The 18,911-nt window shown below is 42.3% G+C and overlaps 1 protein-coding gene across 3 annotated transcripts in view; it reads right to left on the reverse strand.

Annotated features, from left to right (window-relative positions):
* The window catches only part of LOC130179295 (voltage-dependent L-type calcium channel subunit beta-3-like), a 36,335-nt gene extending 19,331 nt beyond the window's left edge, over positions 1-17,004 (reverse strand). The window contains exon 1 of one of the 3 annotated variants that reach the window (XM_056392189.1): positions 15,820-17,004. In XM_056392189.1, the coding sequence (XP_056248164.1) occupies positions 15,820-15,867 (48 nt within the window). In that variant the 5' untranslated portion in view covers positions 15,868-17,004. Of the gene's footprint in view, positions 1-6,113; positions 6,817-10,128; positions 10,358-15,819 lie in introns of those variants that run through there. The other 2 variants (XM_056392190.1, XM_056392191.1) reach the window with 2 other exon arrangements.
* Positions 17,005-18,911: the final 1,907 nt, after the last annotated feature.

Genomic DNA, 18,911 nt, shown 5'->3' on the forward strand with positions numbered 1-18,911 from the left:
AAAAAAAAAAATCATCCTCTACATCTCCAGCTCAAAGTCTTTAACTTGATGTGTTTAGTGAAATCCGCTACATCCTCATAGACTTACTGAAAACACTGTAATCGAGCAGTACATCTAAATCAGTGGGACAGCCATTGAAGGGGTATTGAACTGACAGTTAGACCTCCAAAGAGAACGTGAGTATAATTAGGTCAGCGTTCAATACTGTTGCTACTGTACTTCTCACAGCTGAAGATGTCAAACATCAAATGCTGAACTGTCATTCAAGTCAGTTACATGCCAGTCACATAAATGAATAGTCATGTGTGGACTGACACACACACACACACACACACACACACACGCCTAAATGACATTAATAAGTATCTTAAGACACAGAGGAACAGGAAGGAAGATGATCCAATAATACAGTAGCAGCAGATTGTTGCTTACACTGCATAGTACGTGCATCTTTCACACACAGCTCAGACTGATCCAGCATCAGTGAGCATCAGAGTAAAGTCCACATGAAAGCAGCAGTGTTGAGGTGAACCATGTGAACATACTGTATCTCTCTCCACAGTGACTAGGAGAGCAGGGTTCAGACTAAAGGAGGTGGATGTGTGTGTGTGTGTGTGTGTGTGTGTGTGTGTGTGCTTGTGAGTTTGTTTGCTTTAGTAGGCAGTGTTATTCTGATAGTTTGCACTTTGGTGGCTGCTACTCAAGTACTGTCATTATCTATGTCTCATTAGTAGCTACAAAAAAACGGGGGAGGATGAAGAGATTCCACATCACAACACAGCAGCTCCAGTATGAGCAGATCTGTGACGCCTTCAGCCTCGTGGCAGTTGAGGTGAAGGGACAGCTATGTGGAGAAGAGTATGGACTCGTTAGGGTCAAAAAGAGTTTGAGCTGGTAAAGTGATTTTCACAAGTACACATGAAAGATACAAATCTTGAAATCTACAAGCTAGAGATCTACACATGTACAAACTTGAATTTCTCATGCAGATTCATTCTAAAGGTTTACAAAAGCTGATTTACAACTACACACTTCAGAATTATTTGTGAACCCTACCAGCTCAAAAATCTGTTTGACCCAAATTTGAGTACATCAACACTGAGCTCTGAAGCTTGCCGTGTGTGTGAAAACACCACGACTAGCGCCACCCACTTTCCTTCCAAATGGGTTTATCATGCAGGATTTTATGGTTAACTTTGGTGAATATCAGGGGGAGGCCCAGCTTATGTGAACAAGTGAATGTACATTCAGGTTCATACAAATGTTTACAGCAATGCAAGAATAAAGCACTGACAAATGTGTAATCACGTTTTCAAAACTTCAATCTCAAACCAGGTTGTAAAAAATTACTCCATTTGAGAATAAACAAACAATGAAACCAAAAATGATCGAAACTATCAAGGATTGATGCTTCCTTCATTCAGCATGTTATTATTGATATGTCATGTTTCAAACACTGTCATATACCCATGGTAGTGGGTTAATAATGGGTTAGTGCTCACAAGAGGACTTCAAGCACCAACCCTTCAACCACAGTCTGTACATAAATCTGAATACATACTGTATATCCTGTATATACAGTTTACAGTTTCAACAAAACAAGCAACCTCAGGATTTACAGGAGAAAAGGGTGTGAGGCAGACTACACGGCAGAGTACAGATAACAGACCAGCCTGTCTCCGACTGTCAGTGTCCCATGCTGTCTATATATGATATTTTTCACAAGTCACAAGTTCCTGCTGCTTGATGTGTACGACCTGGATCTGAATCTGAGTTTCGTATAGCAAAAATATCTTTCTACTGTAGCAGGTGAGAGTAGATCTGCTGGATTTGATTGGTAAAGTATTATAGTAGACCCCGTTGGTGAGCTTGTCCTCTTGAAAAGATGTCATCATTTTTATCTTGAACAAGGCAAAGACTGTTCATGAGAAAAAATGTAATATATTCACACGTAGTATGTCGGGATATTCTAGCTGATCTGCAGATACATTATTGGGAAAAAGACTAATAAGCTTCATTAAAACCTTGCTGGTGGGCTTCATAGATAAAGTCATGCATCAGAAAGGACAAAAACACTGTCTGCTTCCCAAACACCCTTTACTACAGTTCATTGTTGTCTGTAGAGCAGGTCACTGATCTAATTGTGACTAATTTCCTGTCGGTCCTCCAATGAGCTGCTGGCACTGAGCCCAGGTATTTGAAAATTTCTCATTTTCACCTATAAATCTTTTCTTGTGTTGGGTCTGTCTGTACCTGAGGATCGGTGACTTTTTATCTGATGACTACAATCCTTATATTTAGCTGCAGCACATTTACTTATGTTCTGTTACTCCGTTGATGACTTCTTTGCTACTCTGTCTCGTGGTCATTATCAGCCTGTTCATTTGCATGCACTCTGTGTTCCGATCCGGTTTTCTCCAAGCTCTGTCTAATCAGTTGCTTTGCATCATCTGTCTGAAGGAGCCTGGCTGCATGCCCTCTGCCTGATGCTACCATAGAGCAGATATGGCCACTCTGCCACCTTTACTTTGGCATGAGCCTCCATCTCTGGAGTTAAAGGCTGCATCATGGCCCCTTTAGATCTCCAATTATAGATCAAAAGAGACAGCAAATCTGCACTGCACTAGATGTAATCTATGCCTATACAATATGTTAATATGGGTTTGAGCTTTACTACTGATGTTTACGGTTTGTGGTTACATATTAAAGGAAGAGGTTAAAAGTGGAAACTACTTCAATTAATTGACTGTTAGCTAAGCCCCGTCTCAGCTTAGTTACTGTTGCCACACAGATTTCCAATTACAACCGATAAAATCTGTAGCGATAGTTTCATCTGACAAAATCCATGGTTGTCGGCTATAAATAAAAAGTCTGCCTTTGTCTACCCTATCTGAATCATGGAAACTGTTGTGTTAGAAATAAATTCAAATTTTAAGTGGTAGATTTGTAATCAATGTAAAATACATATATGATACAGTTAATTTAGTTAACATTAGCTTCATGAGTTGGTTGAAAATGCTGTCTCTGGCTGACTTTTTAATTTGTCAAGCTGATTCGTATAAAAATGAGAAGCCCATACATGGGGTCTTAAAAATATATATTTGATAATTGAAATGCTCAGGGGGTTTCCAATCTCAGGATTATATCCATCTTGAGTTAAATGAACTAGCCAAACTCTTACTGCAGGGGTGATCACTCGATCATAATGGGAGCCAAATAGTCACATGACACAAAGAGTTGAACGACATGAAACAGGTGCAATGTGCAATATTTACAAAAATATGCAGCCCTAACTTTAAATAGAACAATAATTGTGTGATTTACATGTGTTGCAGTGTTAGTTTTGTTACATTAGTAACATAATGAGGGCTCCTGCAGCGCGTTGGGGTAGGAGTGTGTTACAGTTTCGTCTTCTGATATCACAACTCAAGCTCATGGATGTTTGTATCGTGGTTTTGATGCATGCTAACATTTGTAGCTTATGTTAGAGCAGATGAACACACTGTTTCATCCAATTCTTACATTTATATTTTTGCTTTTGTATTTTTGGTTTGGGGGAAAGTAAAAAAAGAATAAAAAAAAAACACCATCAAAACCCTTAACCATTATGTACTATTACCTTCTTGTAGTGTGGGTTTCCCTGAATGTAAAAGTAATGATACAAGAGTAACATGACATCTACAATTTCCATATAAGTTTGCAGTTAATGGCCTCTTATTCATGGCATTTCACTACTACTATAGAGAGAATCTGCACATTTAAAGGAACGTGAAAAAGAAAAAAAAAAGAGATTTGTCTCAAAGAAAAGCAGAACCAAAGACTAAATTGGAAAAAATCATTACAGGGGAACAGCAATGTGTATGTGGGCTCTCTTCCCCTCTCTCTCTCTCTCTCTCTCTCTCTGGGTCATGATTGTCTCTGAGTAAGGAGATTAAGATAGCATGCGTCAATCCAGGATTTAGAGAGAGAGAGACAAATGCAAACCCTCACAGACAGCCAACACTGCTGCTTGGAATGCATGTCCTCAAGCTCTCAGACAGTCATCATATAGAGATACAATAGCAGCATTAATATCATATACACGACTCAATTCCTGTACAAGATACGCTTCATCTATAGTTCATAGATGGCGAGTCTTGCCGCTCCTCTGCGCTGCACAGCACTGTGATGCAACATGATTATAGTTGGTGTAAGGAGGGGTGTGTGTGCATGTGTGTGAGGGGATTATAAAAAAGCATTTTGCCAACCATTCCTGTTATGATCTTCTCTCACATTTTGGACTGAGGCATTTATTAAACCAACACTATCACTGCAGCTATCGTCTTTTCTGCAATATGAAAAAGTTTGCAAATATTTGTCATGTTAAACAGAAAACAATTAGATATACAGTAGGAAATAATTAAAACAATACAATCATAAACATGGAAACAGGAAACGGCTCTATTGAGTATTCTCCTGGAAATTTCCAGACAGCTCCAGCACCTTATTGCTCCACTTCCTGCCCGGAAGAGGAGCAGGTATCTGGATGTAATGCCCCAGTAAAAGCTACTAAGAGGCTTTTCCTATTCTGAGTAACAAGTAGTGGGCCAACACTAACTAGTAAACTGAAATCCAAGGCAGTAGGCCATCCACAGGTTTGCTCAAGCTCCAGTTTGTGCCTCTCATGTGTTACCATTACATTCCCTTAAGTGGCGCTGGCAGGCATGTTAGCACGTTGGTCATTTACACATCCTGCAGATTCAACACGACTTTAGCATTCATTTTGTTTAATTTCTCTAGCTACTTGAAGAATGAAGCCCCAATATTCAGTCTGTTTTTGCTGTTTTGTTTTTGTTTAGCTCCACCAGCTCCTGAGAGAAATATCTGGCGCTTTAGCTGCTAAAAGCTTGTCTATGTTGACCAGCCATTTGCTACTTTTTGTCTGCCTTTAGCATTTGAAAACTGCTGCTTGCTCCGGCCAAAATGAGACTGGTGAGAGTCAACTAAAATAGTAGGCTTGAAAAAATGTGCTGAAAGACATTTGTCTATATAGCTCTTAGTTTTCCAAGTTAAGTCTCAATTTCCTCTACACGCAGCCATAGTTCTGGCTAGCTTTGAGTGACACATAAATAACACAAAAATAAAATAACATCAATAGTTGGTAACTGATATAACTGATGATAAAACTTTAATTCATTTTGGTTCACCTTTATCCATATTAAAAAAGAACATGAGCTCATTTCCTGCTAGCATCTTGTTTGGAGTAAGAAATAAGAATTGCAGCCCAGGAAATCTAAAAGAACAACCTTCTGTGTTGTGCAGCAGACAGAACTTTTTTTTCATCCAGATGGTTAGAATAGTCTTTAAGGATTCTGGAAATCTCCCCAGAACAGCAGTGAGTGCTGTTAAACAAGCCTCTGGGTTTTTCAAAGACTGACAAGTGGATGCTTAGCTCGGCAACTTGAATGTAATGGTAATACATTTTCCTCACTCTCCCTGCATGTGGCATTGCTGATGTTTTTTTCCAAATTTAAGTAAAATACTTTCTTCTAGCAAATGATGAGACTGGTAGGTTAGGAAAGCACTACAATAATATCATGACTGCTCTAGTCATCATACAGTCAGTCATACAGTAAGCATATGCTTTGTCTGCATGTGGAAGAGAAACCCAACTACACCTGCTGCTGCTATGATGCAAAACTTCTATACATGGAGTGCAAATAAGCCCCAAAGTGCAGTTCCATTTACTGTAGCTTGAATAAAACATCAGCCCAGGTTCACAGCAAGTCCAAGGGTCAGAAGTGAAAGAAACAGGCAAGAAAAGAGATTTAATCCATCTGATCTTTACAGGCCATTGGTTATGCAACTCTCTCTCTGAGGCCCATGGTTTTCAATTGGACACATGGCATGATACATGCATGAGGATATGCATCTCTATCTGCCCTGCGCATTGTGACTGTTTCAGTGAGTGCAATGATGTGGAAAGGCCTCACACAAGGATTAACGCCCAGTGCAACAGATGGTGCATTCTCCTGCCTTTCCTGTTCAGCGCGCACACATGCACATGCACACGCATATGCACACACACACACAGACACACACCCAAAAAAACCCAATAATCTTTATCATTTTACCTTTTTCTTGGGTGGCATGGTGATCGAAGTTGTCCACTGGTGTTATTCCGCGGTTCTAACGACCAGTTCAAGTTATCGTTCACCTGGCTCCACAGACAAGTGTGCCATGAGACTGGGTTTACCTCTGAAGCAGGTGGATGTGTCCGAGGATACCCTTAAATTTTTACAAACCCCATCCCCTCCCCCCCCCAAAAAAACACAGTCCTTTTAGCGCCGCTTCGTGCGTAAAAGGTGAGATATCTCCCAAAGCAACCGCGACGCACAGGACACCGCCGGAGACACGAATGAGTTGCGTGAGGGGTTTCACTTAAGTCTGTATTGTGGGTTGAGAGTTGTTACCCTTCCCCGAGTCCTAGGGGTATTAAAGGCTTATTTCTCGGTGCGGCATCTGTTGCGCCGCACACCGCTCACTCTGACCTCAAGCCTCAAAAGAAGGTGTCCGACACGTCCTCGACTGGTGAATAACGCGAGGTGAGGAACGTCTCATTAATGTCGTTGACCAGAGTTGCTTGGCTCCGTCCTCTGCGCGTGTGATGCCTGATTAGTGAGTGCGCGCATCCAAACAACTTCCCGGGGTTTGGCTGCACACATGGGAGCATTATAATGGCCTGGCTCCAAAATAGAAAGATGAAATTAAAAAGCTAGCAGTGCATAATTCCTTTGTGTGCCCGATTTACTACTGCGTTAACTACAACTACAGACAAACCCTGGGTTCATCATCCAGAGAGCTTAATCATGATATTCTCTCACCCCATTGGTTTAGTGTCATTATGTCACTACTTCAAACTTCTGCACTTGCCAAGTATCAGCAACACACAGAGGCTCACCACGGATTTTCTTCTTGTGTCCTCAAATTACACCAGAATGCGTGAGTTTGCTTACACTGGGGGCCAGGATCTTGGATAATATATATTTCTATACATTAGCTAAGTTTACAGTATTAGGCTGCTAGTATGACTGCTCGTGGACCAGCTACAAAACTGCAAGCTCAGATCATTCAGAGAGCTTTCTGGGCCAATGAGAACACCAGGATCATGTCCTCTGGGACATATTCACCTGATGTTGCAATTTTTAGACCAAGTCGCCTATCTTATCTGTTTTTTGGCAAAAACAAATAAAAACAAATTAATTAAAATAATAAGGGGATTTATTTCCATCAGAATTACCTGGTAAGCTATAAAACACATTTAGGTGATGATGTAAGGAGATAGCCCCTGGCAGAAAATATTAATGAGCAGTAAAATGAATGAGATTTATTTTATTGTTATATTCAGGTCGATGGGCATGGATCTCAAAACATGGAGAAATTAAGTATCAGTGAAGAAAGAAGTATCCGTGCGGCTGGTTACAACTAGGGGTAAGAAAGAAAACTTGGGTGAACTAACCCTTTCAAATGCTGCGGACAGTGCTGCTTAACACTCTGATTGGGGGCATTCTGAATAACAAGTATTTTATACTAGATACCTTTGCTTTAATAAAGCTTTACACGCAGGACCTTTCTCTTCGTGTATTTCTACATTGTGTTATTCCTACAAATAAAGACTGTGAACACTCCCTCCACCACAGTTTTCAAGGTAAGCAACACAGCGGACATCAGCAGATAGGCGACAGTGGCCGAAGTACCAGAATCACCAGGGAGAGCTGTGGGTGCCGAGGGACACAGATGAGAGCGTTACATAAGTGAGAATGGAAAAGAAAACGCAGGGCTGTAGTCAGCTGGGTCGGGCTGTGACAGTGTGGAGCAAGGAGCTGTGACACTGACCTCTGGGTCAGACACACATCTGGACCCACACTACACACAGGCAACAGAAACACACAGGCACACGCACATCACTGCCCTTATCCATACGTGTACTGCTTTAGGAGGAAGAGAAAGAATTCTTCGCACAAGGTCCCAACATTTAGCCCATGACCTGGGATTGAACCAGACTCTGGGCTTTACTAAATCTGCTCCATGACACCTCAAATCTCCTCAAGCAAGAGCTAGCTCTCCTCAAGTGCCAGCAAAACACTCAGACAGAGTCCATGCTTACTCTGACTGCCTCTAAGCTCAACTGTGAAGATGTTACATAAGGCAGCCTGATCATTCCTCTGCTGCTGCAGGAGCTACTCATGAAAGAAACTGAAATATTCTCAGTAATCGAAAACCACTGAACCATTTATACAATCTGTACATTAACTTGTTTCCATTCAGGTATATGCTGCAACGCATGTGAGCATGTGTTTCTGAAACCACTTGCTGTGCTCAGTCACGGTGAGAGCTTTAAACAGAGAGCCTGGGTGGAAGCTGTTACCTTCACTCTGACCACAAACACATTCTTTAGGAAAAGACAACTTACATTGACTCTTGAGCTCATCAGATGGAGTTTGCCTAGTTTTCATGTAGATTTTGGACTTCACATCCATCTTGGCTTTAAAATAAACAAATAAAAGTGCTCAGAAAAAATAAAAAAGGAGACATCTACAATTTTATGACAACTGAGCAAACTCTATCTCTTATCCTAAGTATCCTAAGCTGTGTTCATATACTACAAAAAAACACAATATTGTAGATGGGAAATTGTGTGTATGTAAACACACATAGTTTAGAAATCTGGTTTGGAAAAATCAGGACAGAGCAAACGCCTTGAGCACTTATCAGTGACTGTAACTGTAACAAATCAAATATCATTTTTTTTAAAGGACAAAAACAGATTTCACTTTTGAATATCTCCTGGCTGCAAAAGAGAGTGGACACAAGTTGATTAAGACTCATCATCATCATCATCATCATCATCTGATACTTTTTCCGTTTGTTGGGCTTCTTCACTGTATAAAGCAGTTAACACAACAACTCAACTCAAGGTCCACTTACTCACTTGTTCAGGAACTTTCAACAGTATCATACAGCCTTCATCAGCAGATTGTGTTTGTTCGGTTGTCATAGAACCGTAGATGTTAAAAAGTTCTATTGATTCAAGATGTCTAGAGGTTCACAAAATCATGGGATGTTTGAGCAAACTGCAGTCTACTGAATAGGACTGTGTGATATAGTTGAAAGCTCCACAACAAACAAGTAAGTGGACCTTGACTTGAGATTGTTTGGTCAAACTCAGATTTCTGTTGCTACTGCATCGTCTACCGAGCCACTAACACACAACCCCTCTCATCTCACTCCCCCTGTGCAGACACACCACACGTGTTCATGGGCACATGTGCTCTCACACATACATAAACAAACATCTGTCCCTAAGCTTCTTACAACCAGAGTGTGTGTGTGTGTGTATATATATATATATATATTTATGTGTGTGTATGTGTGTGTGTATGCTGTCAAGCTGTGGCCAATAGGGCAGGGCAGGGCTGCTGGGACAGAGATAGATGGCACGCACAATTATAGGCAAAGCTCCAGACCTCGACCTCCACTGTGTCCACACAGCTAGAAACCACACATCTGCCCTGACCTAAAACAAGACTCATTATTGGGAGCAAGTGGCCAGAACTGAAAGTTTAATTATTTGCGTTCCACTGCGGTCATATAAACTCAGCACATGCAAGCTCCACCCCCTCCACGCTCATTGATCAGAGGCTTACTGTCGCTTTTTGCTGTGAATCTTTTTGGTCAATGGTCTATTATTTTGGCCAGGATGGTGTAATGCAGGCTAGAGAAGAGGATAGAGGGCTTTGCGACAGTTGTGACCACACATCTGTTGGGCACATTAAGGCAGATGTGCAAATGAGCCGTCAAAGACAATGGTTTTATCTGCTCTGTTTTCTCTCTTTTCCTGAAGCCTATAAAACATGCTCCTTCTTTGGCTCAAAGCAGAGCAAGTGTATTTTGGATAAGCATGAGACCAAACTGCTGTATGTTGAAATCCCTAAATATATATAACATTGATTATAAAAAAAAATTAAAATACAGGCAACGATAACAAATTCCCAAGCAGATAAGGCTGGCAGAAATGAAAAAGCACTAAAACTGAACTCTTATTATCCACTCCTCCACCCACCTACCACCCAGAGAGGCAGTACTCACCCAGGAGACATTTTTGTTCTTGGGCACTTTTGACATGGCTTGCAGGTGGAGAGGCCAAAGGCCCAACTCCCGATACACCCGTCCTCACACACACATATACAGATGACAATCCACCTTTAGCAGCAGCAGGAGCCCGCTCAAAGATGGAGACAGGCTTGTCATTTGATGTCCTCCATCGTGCCAACGACCCTCACCAGATTCAAATCTGCCTGGAGCATCGCCCTCCAATCACATCTCGGCTAAACATGCTCCAAAACTGACTCAAGGATGATGAGGAGGATGAGGAGGAGGAGGAGGAGGAGTGGGAGCGAGAGAGAAACAAAGATAGGATAACTCCAAAAATGCCCGTCAGAGGCAGAAATAGAACATGCAGAAAAGTTCCTTCAGTCTTCCATCTGAATCCTCCTCTTCCTCCCACTTGTCAGTGGCTGTCTGCTCTCTCCAGATTCATAAACCTTGTATGAATATGCAACCAAACATCTGGCTGATGCTCCTCCTCCATGATGCCAGAGGCTGGGGCCAGGAAACGGCCAATCCTGCCCTCCTGACATCTGGGAGAGGAGATGGATGGAGGAAGAGATGTGGAGGGGAAAGAAGGTTGGAATACCATGATACAGAGGAGAGGAAAGAGGGATGTTAGAGCAGAAGCAGAGAGAGATGGAGGGACGGTGAGTGTTTCAGGATTGAAGTGGAGTGAGTGAGGAAGGAGGAGGACAGACGACTGGAGAGGGCCAGTCAGTAGCGGGCATTTCAGGCCGACACAGATTGGAGGGCAGGTTACTGATCCCTAACATGAGATTAAAGAAAAAAAAAACATGTTATATTGAATTGGTTGTTCTGAACTACAGTATTGCCATTTCTTGCCCATTAATTCCCACAAAGACAGAAGATGGACAGCGAGAGATAACATGGACATTTGTCATTTTGTATTTCCTGTGTTCCCTGCATGTATGTTTTTGATTGCAGTCATGCTGCAGAGCTCCACAGCAGTGACTGGCTGGAGAGAGGAAGAGAAGGTTTGACAGAATCAGAGCTTGATGGTATTATAGATGAATGTTTCTCTCTGCCAATCCCAAATCCCAAACTCAGTTGTGACGTGCTCCCTTCTGGAGTCACAATGACATAAATATATTGCTCGCTTGCTCGGTGAGGTTGCAACTCAGGGTTTTACAAGTTAAAGGAGCAGTTCAGCGTTTTGGGAAGAGTGAAATGAGACGTTCGACACCATTCTCACACCTGCGCTTAAAGTACAGAGCTGAAGCCAGGAGGCAATAAACCTGGCTTAGCATAATTAAGCCTGGTTCTCTCCAAATAAGTCTACCAACAGCTCTAAAGTGGGCACAACTGTTCACGAATGGAAATGCATAATCTACAGGTTTTCTTTTAGCTGGAATCTTAGTGGACTGCATCTTGTTGTCACAGTGATGTCGTCAGTGAACCGGCAGAGACGCTGCACAGAGACAATGGATCAACTGTTGATTGTCAGGAAATAATTAAAGCATGTAACTCCTCCTAAAACCAACTGTTTCACTTTAACATCAGGAAAGGATGTGAGGATAATGGGAAACCCCGAAGGTCGGCAAAGTAATCTTGGGTAAATTCAACACAGAGCTGTTGACAGTGCCCTGAACTCTGCTGGCCTCTACATAACTCTGATATTAGTGATATATTTAATTGTTGCTTTAAGTTGAAAATGTCCTCCAATTAACGGACTTCAGTTTTATTTGCTTTTATCTCATTGATGACAGGAAATAAATCCCAATCTGAATGCCTCTTCTAGTCAGACATAGCAGCCTATATTTAATTCAAGATTTGCAACATCTTCAATTTCATAGGCACTTAATGTATTAATGTATTAATGTAACTCTCCTTAACTCCTCTAAACTGCATTTTTAAGAAAATATAAATAAATAAATAAATAACTAGCTGAGGCAGCCAGCAGCAGCCTTGAAGAACTTCCTTGGTCCTACACAGATACTCGTCTGTGATCTACAATCCCATCGCCCCGGGTGAGGTAGGAAATAGCAGTATGAGCGTTGAGTGTGGAAGCAAGTCAATACCGACCACAGTTTGATGCGTGTTAACCAAATCCACAGGATTTTGATTCAGCGTTGTAATCAATGTCCACCCTTGCACTGCATGGATCTGTGGTCCTTATAGATTCAGCTCGAAAGAAGTGGGCTACAGGAGGAAAGAAAATCGCAACCAACTTCTGCAGTATGAAAAATTCAAGAGAACCCGTTTGATGCTGCATCCTGCACATGAACTGAACCTGGAGGCAGAAATACAGCACCAAAACCAAAAGTGTCCAAAAGAAAGAAGAAAAAAAAATACTGCAACAGAATCCAGAGAAACTAAACGTATGAAGTGAATTACTCAAGAGTGTTTGTTGTAAATTGATTGACAGGTTCTGGTCATTCTATGAGAAAGGCAACACATTTTTTTTTCAGTGCTCTAGTGTCTCTACTCCACCTGTAACCTTTCCTTTAACCTGCAGATTTGAGGTTTGGGACATGTGAGCGGAGTTTCTTATTTTTAAGCTGTGAAACTTCTCAGCCTCAGTGAATGTGCAGAAAAGCAGGTAAGAAGAGAAACTCACTGTCACTGATAGAAAAATATGTCTATCAGTAATCCGTTGAATTAGAAACCTCTTTCTTAACAGTCACAAAAAGTAAGAAAAAGTCAATCTTAATCAAGCAAATTTTCATTTCGAAAGCAGGAGAATCCAGGTTGGGAGGCAGAGCCGTTGTTGCGTCTAACAGCGCTCTGTCTTGTAAAGTTTTGATTTGCTGGCAGGGCTTGTTACAAATTCTTTCTGTTTTGAGGGTCAAGTATCATGAGCCGTGTGGAATCGGTTACATTTATTCATTTCGATTTTGTTCAAAGCAACATACAAATATAAAAATCCAAGTGGATCAGGGAGAAGCTATCGAGAAGTTCCACGAAACTCAGTTTCAAATTCCACCTGACACAAGTGCCACAACCTCGCAGGTGCATGAGGTGAGACATAACGTAAGAGCATGGGAGATGAGAGGTTATGGTGCTACTGACATGGTGAAATACTAGGACGCAGGAGTGCTAGGGCAGGAATCACAAAAGGTGCTTCAGTCAGCTCTTAAGTAAGATATTACTTTTGAATCCAGCCATGAAATTATAATGCGGTTTCTTACGACCAACTGAAACAAACACAACAAACACAGTGCTTCAATGTGGAAATCAAAACGAACATAATGTTAGATTGACTGTAAGGTGTAACGCTTGACTGAAGGTCTTTCAACTGACCTCTCTTCACTAGAAGTCAGACATACAGTGAACCAAACAGAAATGAATAAAGAACACACAAATGCATGTATACGTTGTGCAGACACTAAAATGCATATGTGCATGTACACACTTTGAAGTCGGCTTGATTGCGTGAAATGTGCTGAATGAATTTAGAGAGCATTTTTGCCTTTCCCACTTTAAAGCAAACGGAAGAGAAAGTTAGGAGGTTAAAAAGTTTTTCTTGCTGAATTGTCTTTGCTCTTTTCAAAACTTTTATCAGATTTATGTAATAGGGATAACTGAGCCCCGCCCTTCACCTGTTGGCCGGGCCGTCCTGACACTCAGCATTATAAAAGCAGCAGCAACTACGCAGAGAACAGTAAGATGTCTTAAGCTCCTTCTTAGAGCCAGGCGAGCACTTAAGGTAATCCAACTCTGTCCTCTGCCAGCAAAGGCCACACCTGGAGGAGTGACCTGAAAATGGAAATGTAACTACATCACATGTGGTTTGTGCTGGAAAAGTTGAGATCCATTTTGTTATTGTTGCTTTAAGCATAACTGAAATGTATTAACATGTAAAACCTAGTGATTTTGATGTGTATATGCCAAATCAGAAATGTAGTGGTTCCCAACCTTTTTGATTTATGATCCTTTGAATCAAAGCTATGCCGACTTGCCACCAAAGAGAGACACTCCCCACTCAGACTGTTTCATTTGAATAGTTTTTACATTGCATGATGAGATAAAGCTATCCAGCATTTCAAAATAAAGAAGCAAATCTGGAAAATCCAATTAGTCATCTTGTGACCCCTAGATTTATTCTCCGGCACTCTGGGGGCTCACAGCCTCCAGGAGGGAAGCCACTGTCCCAAAACAAGTGGTGACTTACTGTGATTGATTCATCTTTTTTAATCTCATTGATGACAATGTGCAGTTGGCAACACAACAAATAATGTATTGCAGCAAATGGAGTGAAAGTAACGGTTGAGTAATGTACTTGCACCACATTAGGCAGAAAGGCATTGACCATTTATCTTCAGCTTTTCAAGCCTGACTACATCTAAACAACACATTTTTTATAGATTTTTCTTTTTTACTTCTTCACATTTACACGCATTTGCTCAGCTCAGGGTTTTTCACTTTCACTAAACTGGTGTAAGCACACAAAATCAATGGCACTACACTGAATGTGGGCACCAGGTCCCACTTCTTGATGTGTCACAGCTTTTAGCCGTCTGTGTTTTTTTTTTTTTTTTTTTTTTTGATTCTGTAAGCTTCTTTCCTGGCTTGTTGCTGAGGTGGGCACACATTGCATGCAGCAGTACAGTATGTGGTAATCTGTGAGGCTCTGTGCTGACAGCCTATTGAGTGCTGAAGGCTGACAGTAAGCCTATTTCATGTAGGAATGTGGTTACGATATGGGTCCTCTGCAGTCAGCGCCATCGCACAATGCACAGCTCGGAGACTGTATGGTATCAGCTGCAAAAGGACTTAACAGGGGTTGGGGTAGACACAGACACACACACACACACACACACACACACACACACAGAAAAAAAACAACAATGAATATAGTGATGAAGCAGCAAAACAGAGTGGAAGAAAGCGACGGCGATGAGAGCAAAGAAAGGCAGAGAGAGTTAGGGGGAAAGACAACAAAGAGAAACAGGTGGAGGAGAGCAGTGAGACTGTCCTCCATCTCTGTCATTGAGAGGACAGTAAAACCTGGCCCGTAATGAGATAACTGCACCTGTCTGTCCTCCCCCGCTCCTCTCCTAAATCAGTCAGCTCAGCCAGGACAGACGACGTGAAGGAGAACAGCTCTTCTAAGCAGCTGTCATGTATTTAAAAAAGAAAATCACTTCATCTTTGCCATGTTCTATAAATTGTTCACTTCACTTGCTCGGTGATGAAATCAAACTGTTGCCTCACAGGAGGAGGGGGGGTACAAACCAGAGCTGAAACCATCCAGTACCAGTTATCGGTTTTTATGAAGTCCTGTGCTGGGATCAATACAGCGAGCTGTTTGACACTGCCACTGTCTGCCCTGATAAACTGCAGCCCGGCTGAAAACTCACACAGACCGTCACTGAGTAGTGAACACCTCAGCAGCAAAAAACAGGTTGTAGGAGTCACACTCACAGCTGCTCGTAGACTGCTTGTGTGTTGTTGTGCATGCTTACGTACTGCAGATGCCTGGACACATGTAAATGAATCATCACCAGTATTTGTAGAAGTATACAGTGGCTTGTGACTGCACATTACAATAATCTGCACTGGCTCATGTATTGTATGATTCATTTAGGATGTGTGTGTCCCCCTCCCCAAATCTCTCTCTGTCTCTCTGCTACAAAAAACCTCCACTGTTGCTATGGGATCAAAAAGATGGGGATGGATGCCGCAAGTGATGCTACGATGGTCACTTACATAGGTGGACTGCACTCTCCGCCAGTGTCCCAGCCCACAGCAATACATCAAGACATCCAGTTGGGGGGAGAGGAGGGGACAGGCCGACAGAGCCTCCGGGGTGGGTCGTTTCAGGACAGGCTCACACACAGGATCCTCATGGCACAGGTGATCCACCTGATCTCCAGCTCTTCAGGGGAGTTTGGGGATCCTGTGAAAGAAAAAGAATCCAACCTCCTACGTCCACAGGTTGTCGCAGGGGAGGATCACCTGGGGCTTGGGTGGCTGGTCTGCTCCCCTCCCCTAAGTTCTGTCCTCCGATGAGTCCAGGTGACCCTGACGCCAAACGTCTCACAGCATCTTCAAAGTCCCGTGCTCTGTGGGGAGTCCAATTCCAGTCTATACTAAATCCAACGACTGTCCCGAGTCTCAGCCTGATGTGCCAGGGAGTGTGAGGTTCGGATTTCTTGTCTTAAGGTGCGTGTGTGCTCACCTCATCCCAGAAGGACAGGTGGTTCATCATCATGCCATCATGTGTTTATTTACCCTCCCACTACCACACCTCACCCTTCTCTCTGTCCTGGCTTACCCTGTCAGAAAAAAAAACTCCCTTTCAGCCTCCCCCAGCTTAAGCCCCCCGAATAGTCTTGCTACAAAAACTAAATGTCATTTTCTTCCCTGTGTGTGTCTCTCAGTGCTCTGTAGTCAGATTTATCCAATCAGAGCTCTTGCATCTCTCCACATCCGTCTTGCCTGTATCCCTGTCTGTCCCTCCCTCCAAAGCCCACCCCGGGAGTCCACATTCAGAGATTTTTGGGTTCTCTGTGATTCCTCTTGTCTTCCTTCTCAAAAATCCCAGGCTCTATAGCTCCTCCTCCAGAATCTCTCCCTCTCACTCCACCACGCTGCTTCCCTCTCTCAAGGGTCCTCTCTCATCAGGGGCGTTCCTGCTTACCTGAGTCACTCTTTGTACCTCCTGTTGTCACTGTGCATGTTTGTGTGTGTGTATGTGTGTGTTTGTGTGTGTTTGTGTGTGTGTGTGTGTGTATGTGTGTGTGTGGAGGCTGCAGCTGAAGCTCACCGCTCTCCCTCTCTCTCTGTTGCCATGCTAGAGCAGGTAACATTCGGCTAGCGCAGGAGACACACAGCCTGAATTCAAATGCGCCTCCAGCCTCTCAGATTTACAAAGCCTCCACCCCTCCTTAACAGCAACCCCTCCTTAACAGCAAAGCCCCCCACCCTCCCACCCCCCTTCATCTCGCTATCTGTGCTCTCTTTTTTTTTCTCATTCTATCTCATTCTCCTCATCTGATCGCACAATGTCTCCTCCCTCTCCCCCCCGCTGTTGCTTCCTTTTGTGTCATTTCTTCTCTCTGCTGTCGCACGCTCTCGTTTTTCATGTTACCTTGAGAGTGGGCTGAGGCGGCACAGGGGATAAGTCTGCTTTTGTTTAACACTGCAAAAAAAATAAAATAAATCTGCTGCTTTTTAAGCCATTTCTATCTATAATTGAGTCCAAGAACCTCTTGACACAAGTGAAGGAAATCTGCTTGTGCAATATTTCAACCTGTTTCCGAGAGTAACCAACTCTTTTCTAAAAGTTTATCTAGATTATCATTTCATCTCTTTGTTTTGTGGGTAAAATGGCAATAATCCTGTTGAACGTATCAGGCTAGTATGTTAACATACTAACATTCGATTAAAAAAACATAAAGTGCAGTTGAAGATGAAGGGAATGCCATTAGTTTCTCATAAACCAATGTTGCACCAATGGTGCTCAATGAAAAGTTAAGTGATCATCACAGTCATTAACATCCTCTGGGAATCATGAATGTCTGCACCAAATCTTTGTGGGAATCCATCCATAGACGGTGAAATACTTCACTGGATAACTGAAAAGTAAAATTCAGGCAATCACCTTGGTCAGTATGAGTCATTACCTGGGGACCATGAATGTCAGTGCAGCATTTTGTAGCAATCCATCTCAGTCTGGACCGAAGTGATAGACTGACTGACCAATCGACAGGCCAATGTTGCCATCCCTAGCTCAACGCCACTAGCATGGCTAACAACTAAATACACTAAAATAGAAATTACACATCTAAACCAGAACCAGACTAGAAAGAGGAGGGATAGAATTGTAATGTACATACAGCAGTTTTGATTGACATGATTGGCATTAATCAAGACAAAATAAATGCAGATTTTCTCACTCGTTTAAAAAAAAGAGCCCTTAAAGACTCAACAATGGACAAAAATGACATGATGAAATTGATATTTTTGCAGTGTAGATGCTGAATATGAAGATAAAACTGGATGAATTAATGCAAAGCTTCTCTAGGCATGCATGAAAGGCTCATTTGAAAATATAAAAAAAAAAGAAGTAGTGAAAGCCTGTGCCTTAGAGAACTCTTTATAGTTGAACGTTGATCTTACAGAGTCAGATAAAGAGGAATGGATGCAGGCTGTTGCTTCTCCCTTTGATCATTCAGATCATTCACTCGGTATCATGGGAATAAAAAAAGTGCTCTGCAGCCTGCCAACATGACATACTGTAAAAATGGCCACAATAACCCAAGCTGCACTAATGCTTCCTTGCAGATTATAGTATGAATCATTAAGGAGGAGGATGATCATGGCTGTGGGGAAATTAAGGAAAGTTATTTTTAGTTCACATACTGGTACATGAAAGCGAGCCAGCTCTGGTCCCTCACTGTGAATTACAGCTGCTTATCTCGTGTCCTGTCACTCACCATGTATATCATTAATAATGCCTTTAACAAATCTTCCCTCTCAGTGCGGTAATGTATTTCAAGCTGATATAAATCTCTGCCTGAGATTCACTAAATTTATCACCAGGGATGTAGCAGGATGTTTGCTGCTATTTCTCTAATTCCTTCATTTTTCCTTTATTTTTTTGAAGAGACAGGAGTTGCCGGTTTGGCAATTCCTTTAAACAGTTTGTCCTGCAGCCCTGGCTCATCCATCAGACGGACAAAGACCAAGTGCTCCATGGGGTATAATTCTGTCAGACTTGTCATGGTGGAGGACTGGCGATTACAGTACACACCGGCATCTCTCTGTGGTGTCACTGTGGCATTCTGCATTGATAC

Source organism: Seriola aureovittata, chromosome 12 (assembly GCF_021018895.1).
Source record: "Seriola aureovittata isolate HTS-2021-v1 ecotype China chromosome 12, ASM2101889v1, whole genome shotgun sequence".
In the NCBI taxonomy this organism is placed as follows: Eukaryota; Metazoa; Chordata; class Actinopteri; order Carangiformes; family Carangidae; genus Seriola; species Seriola aureovittata.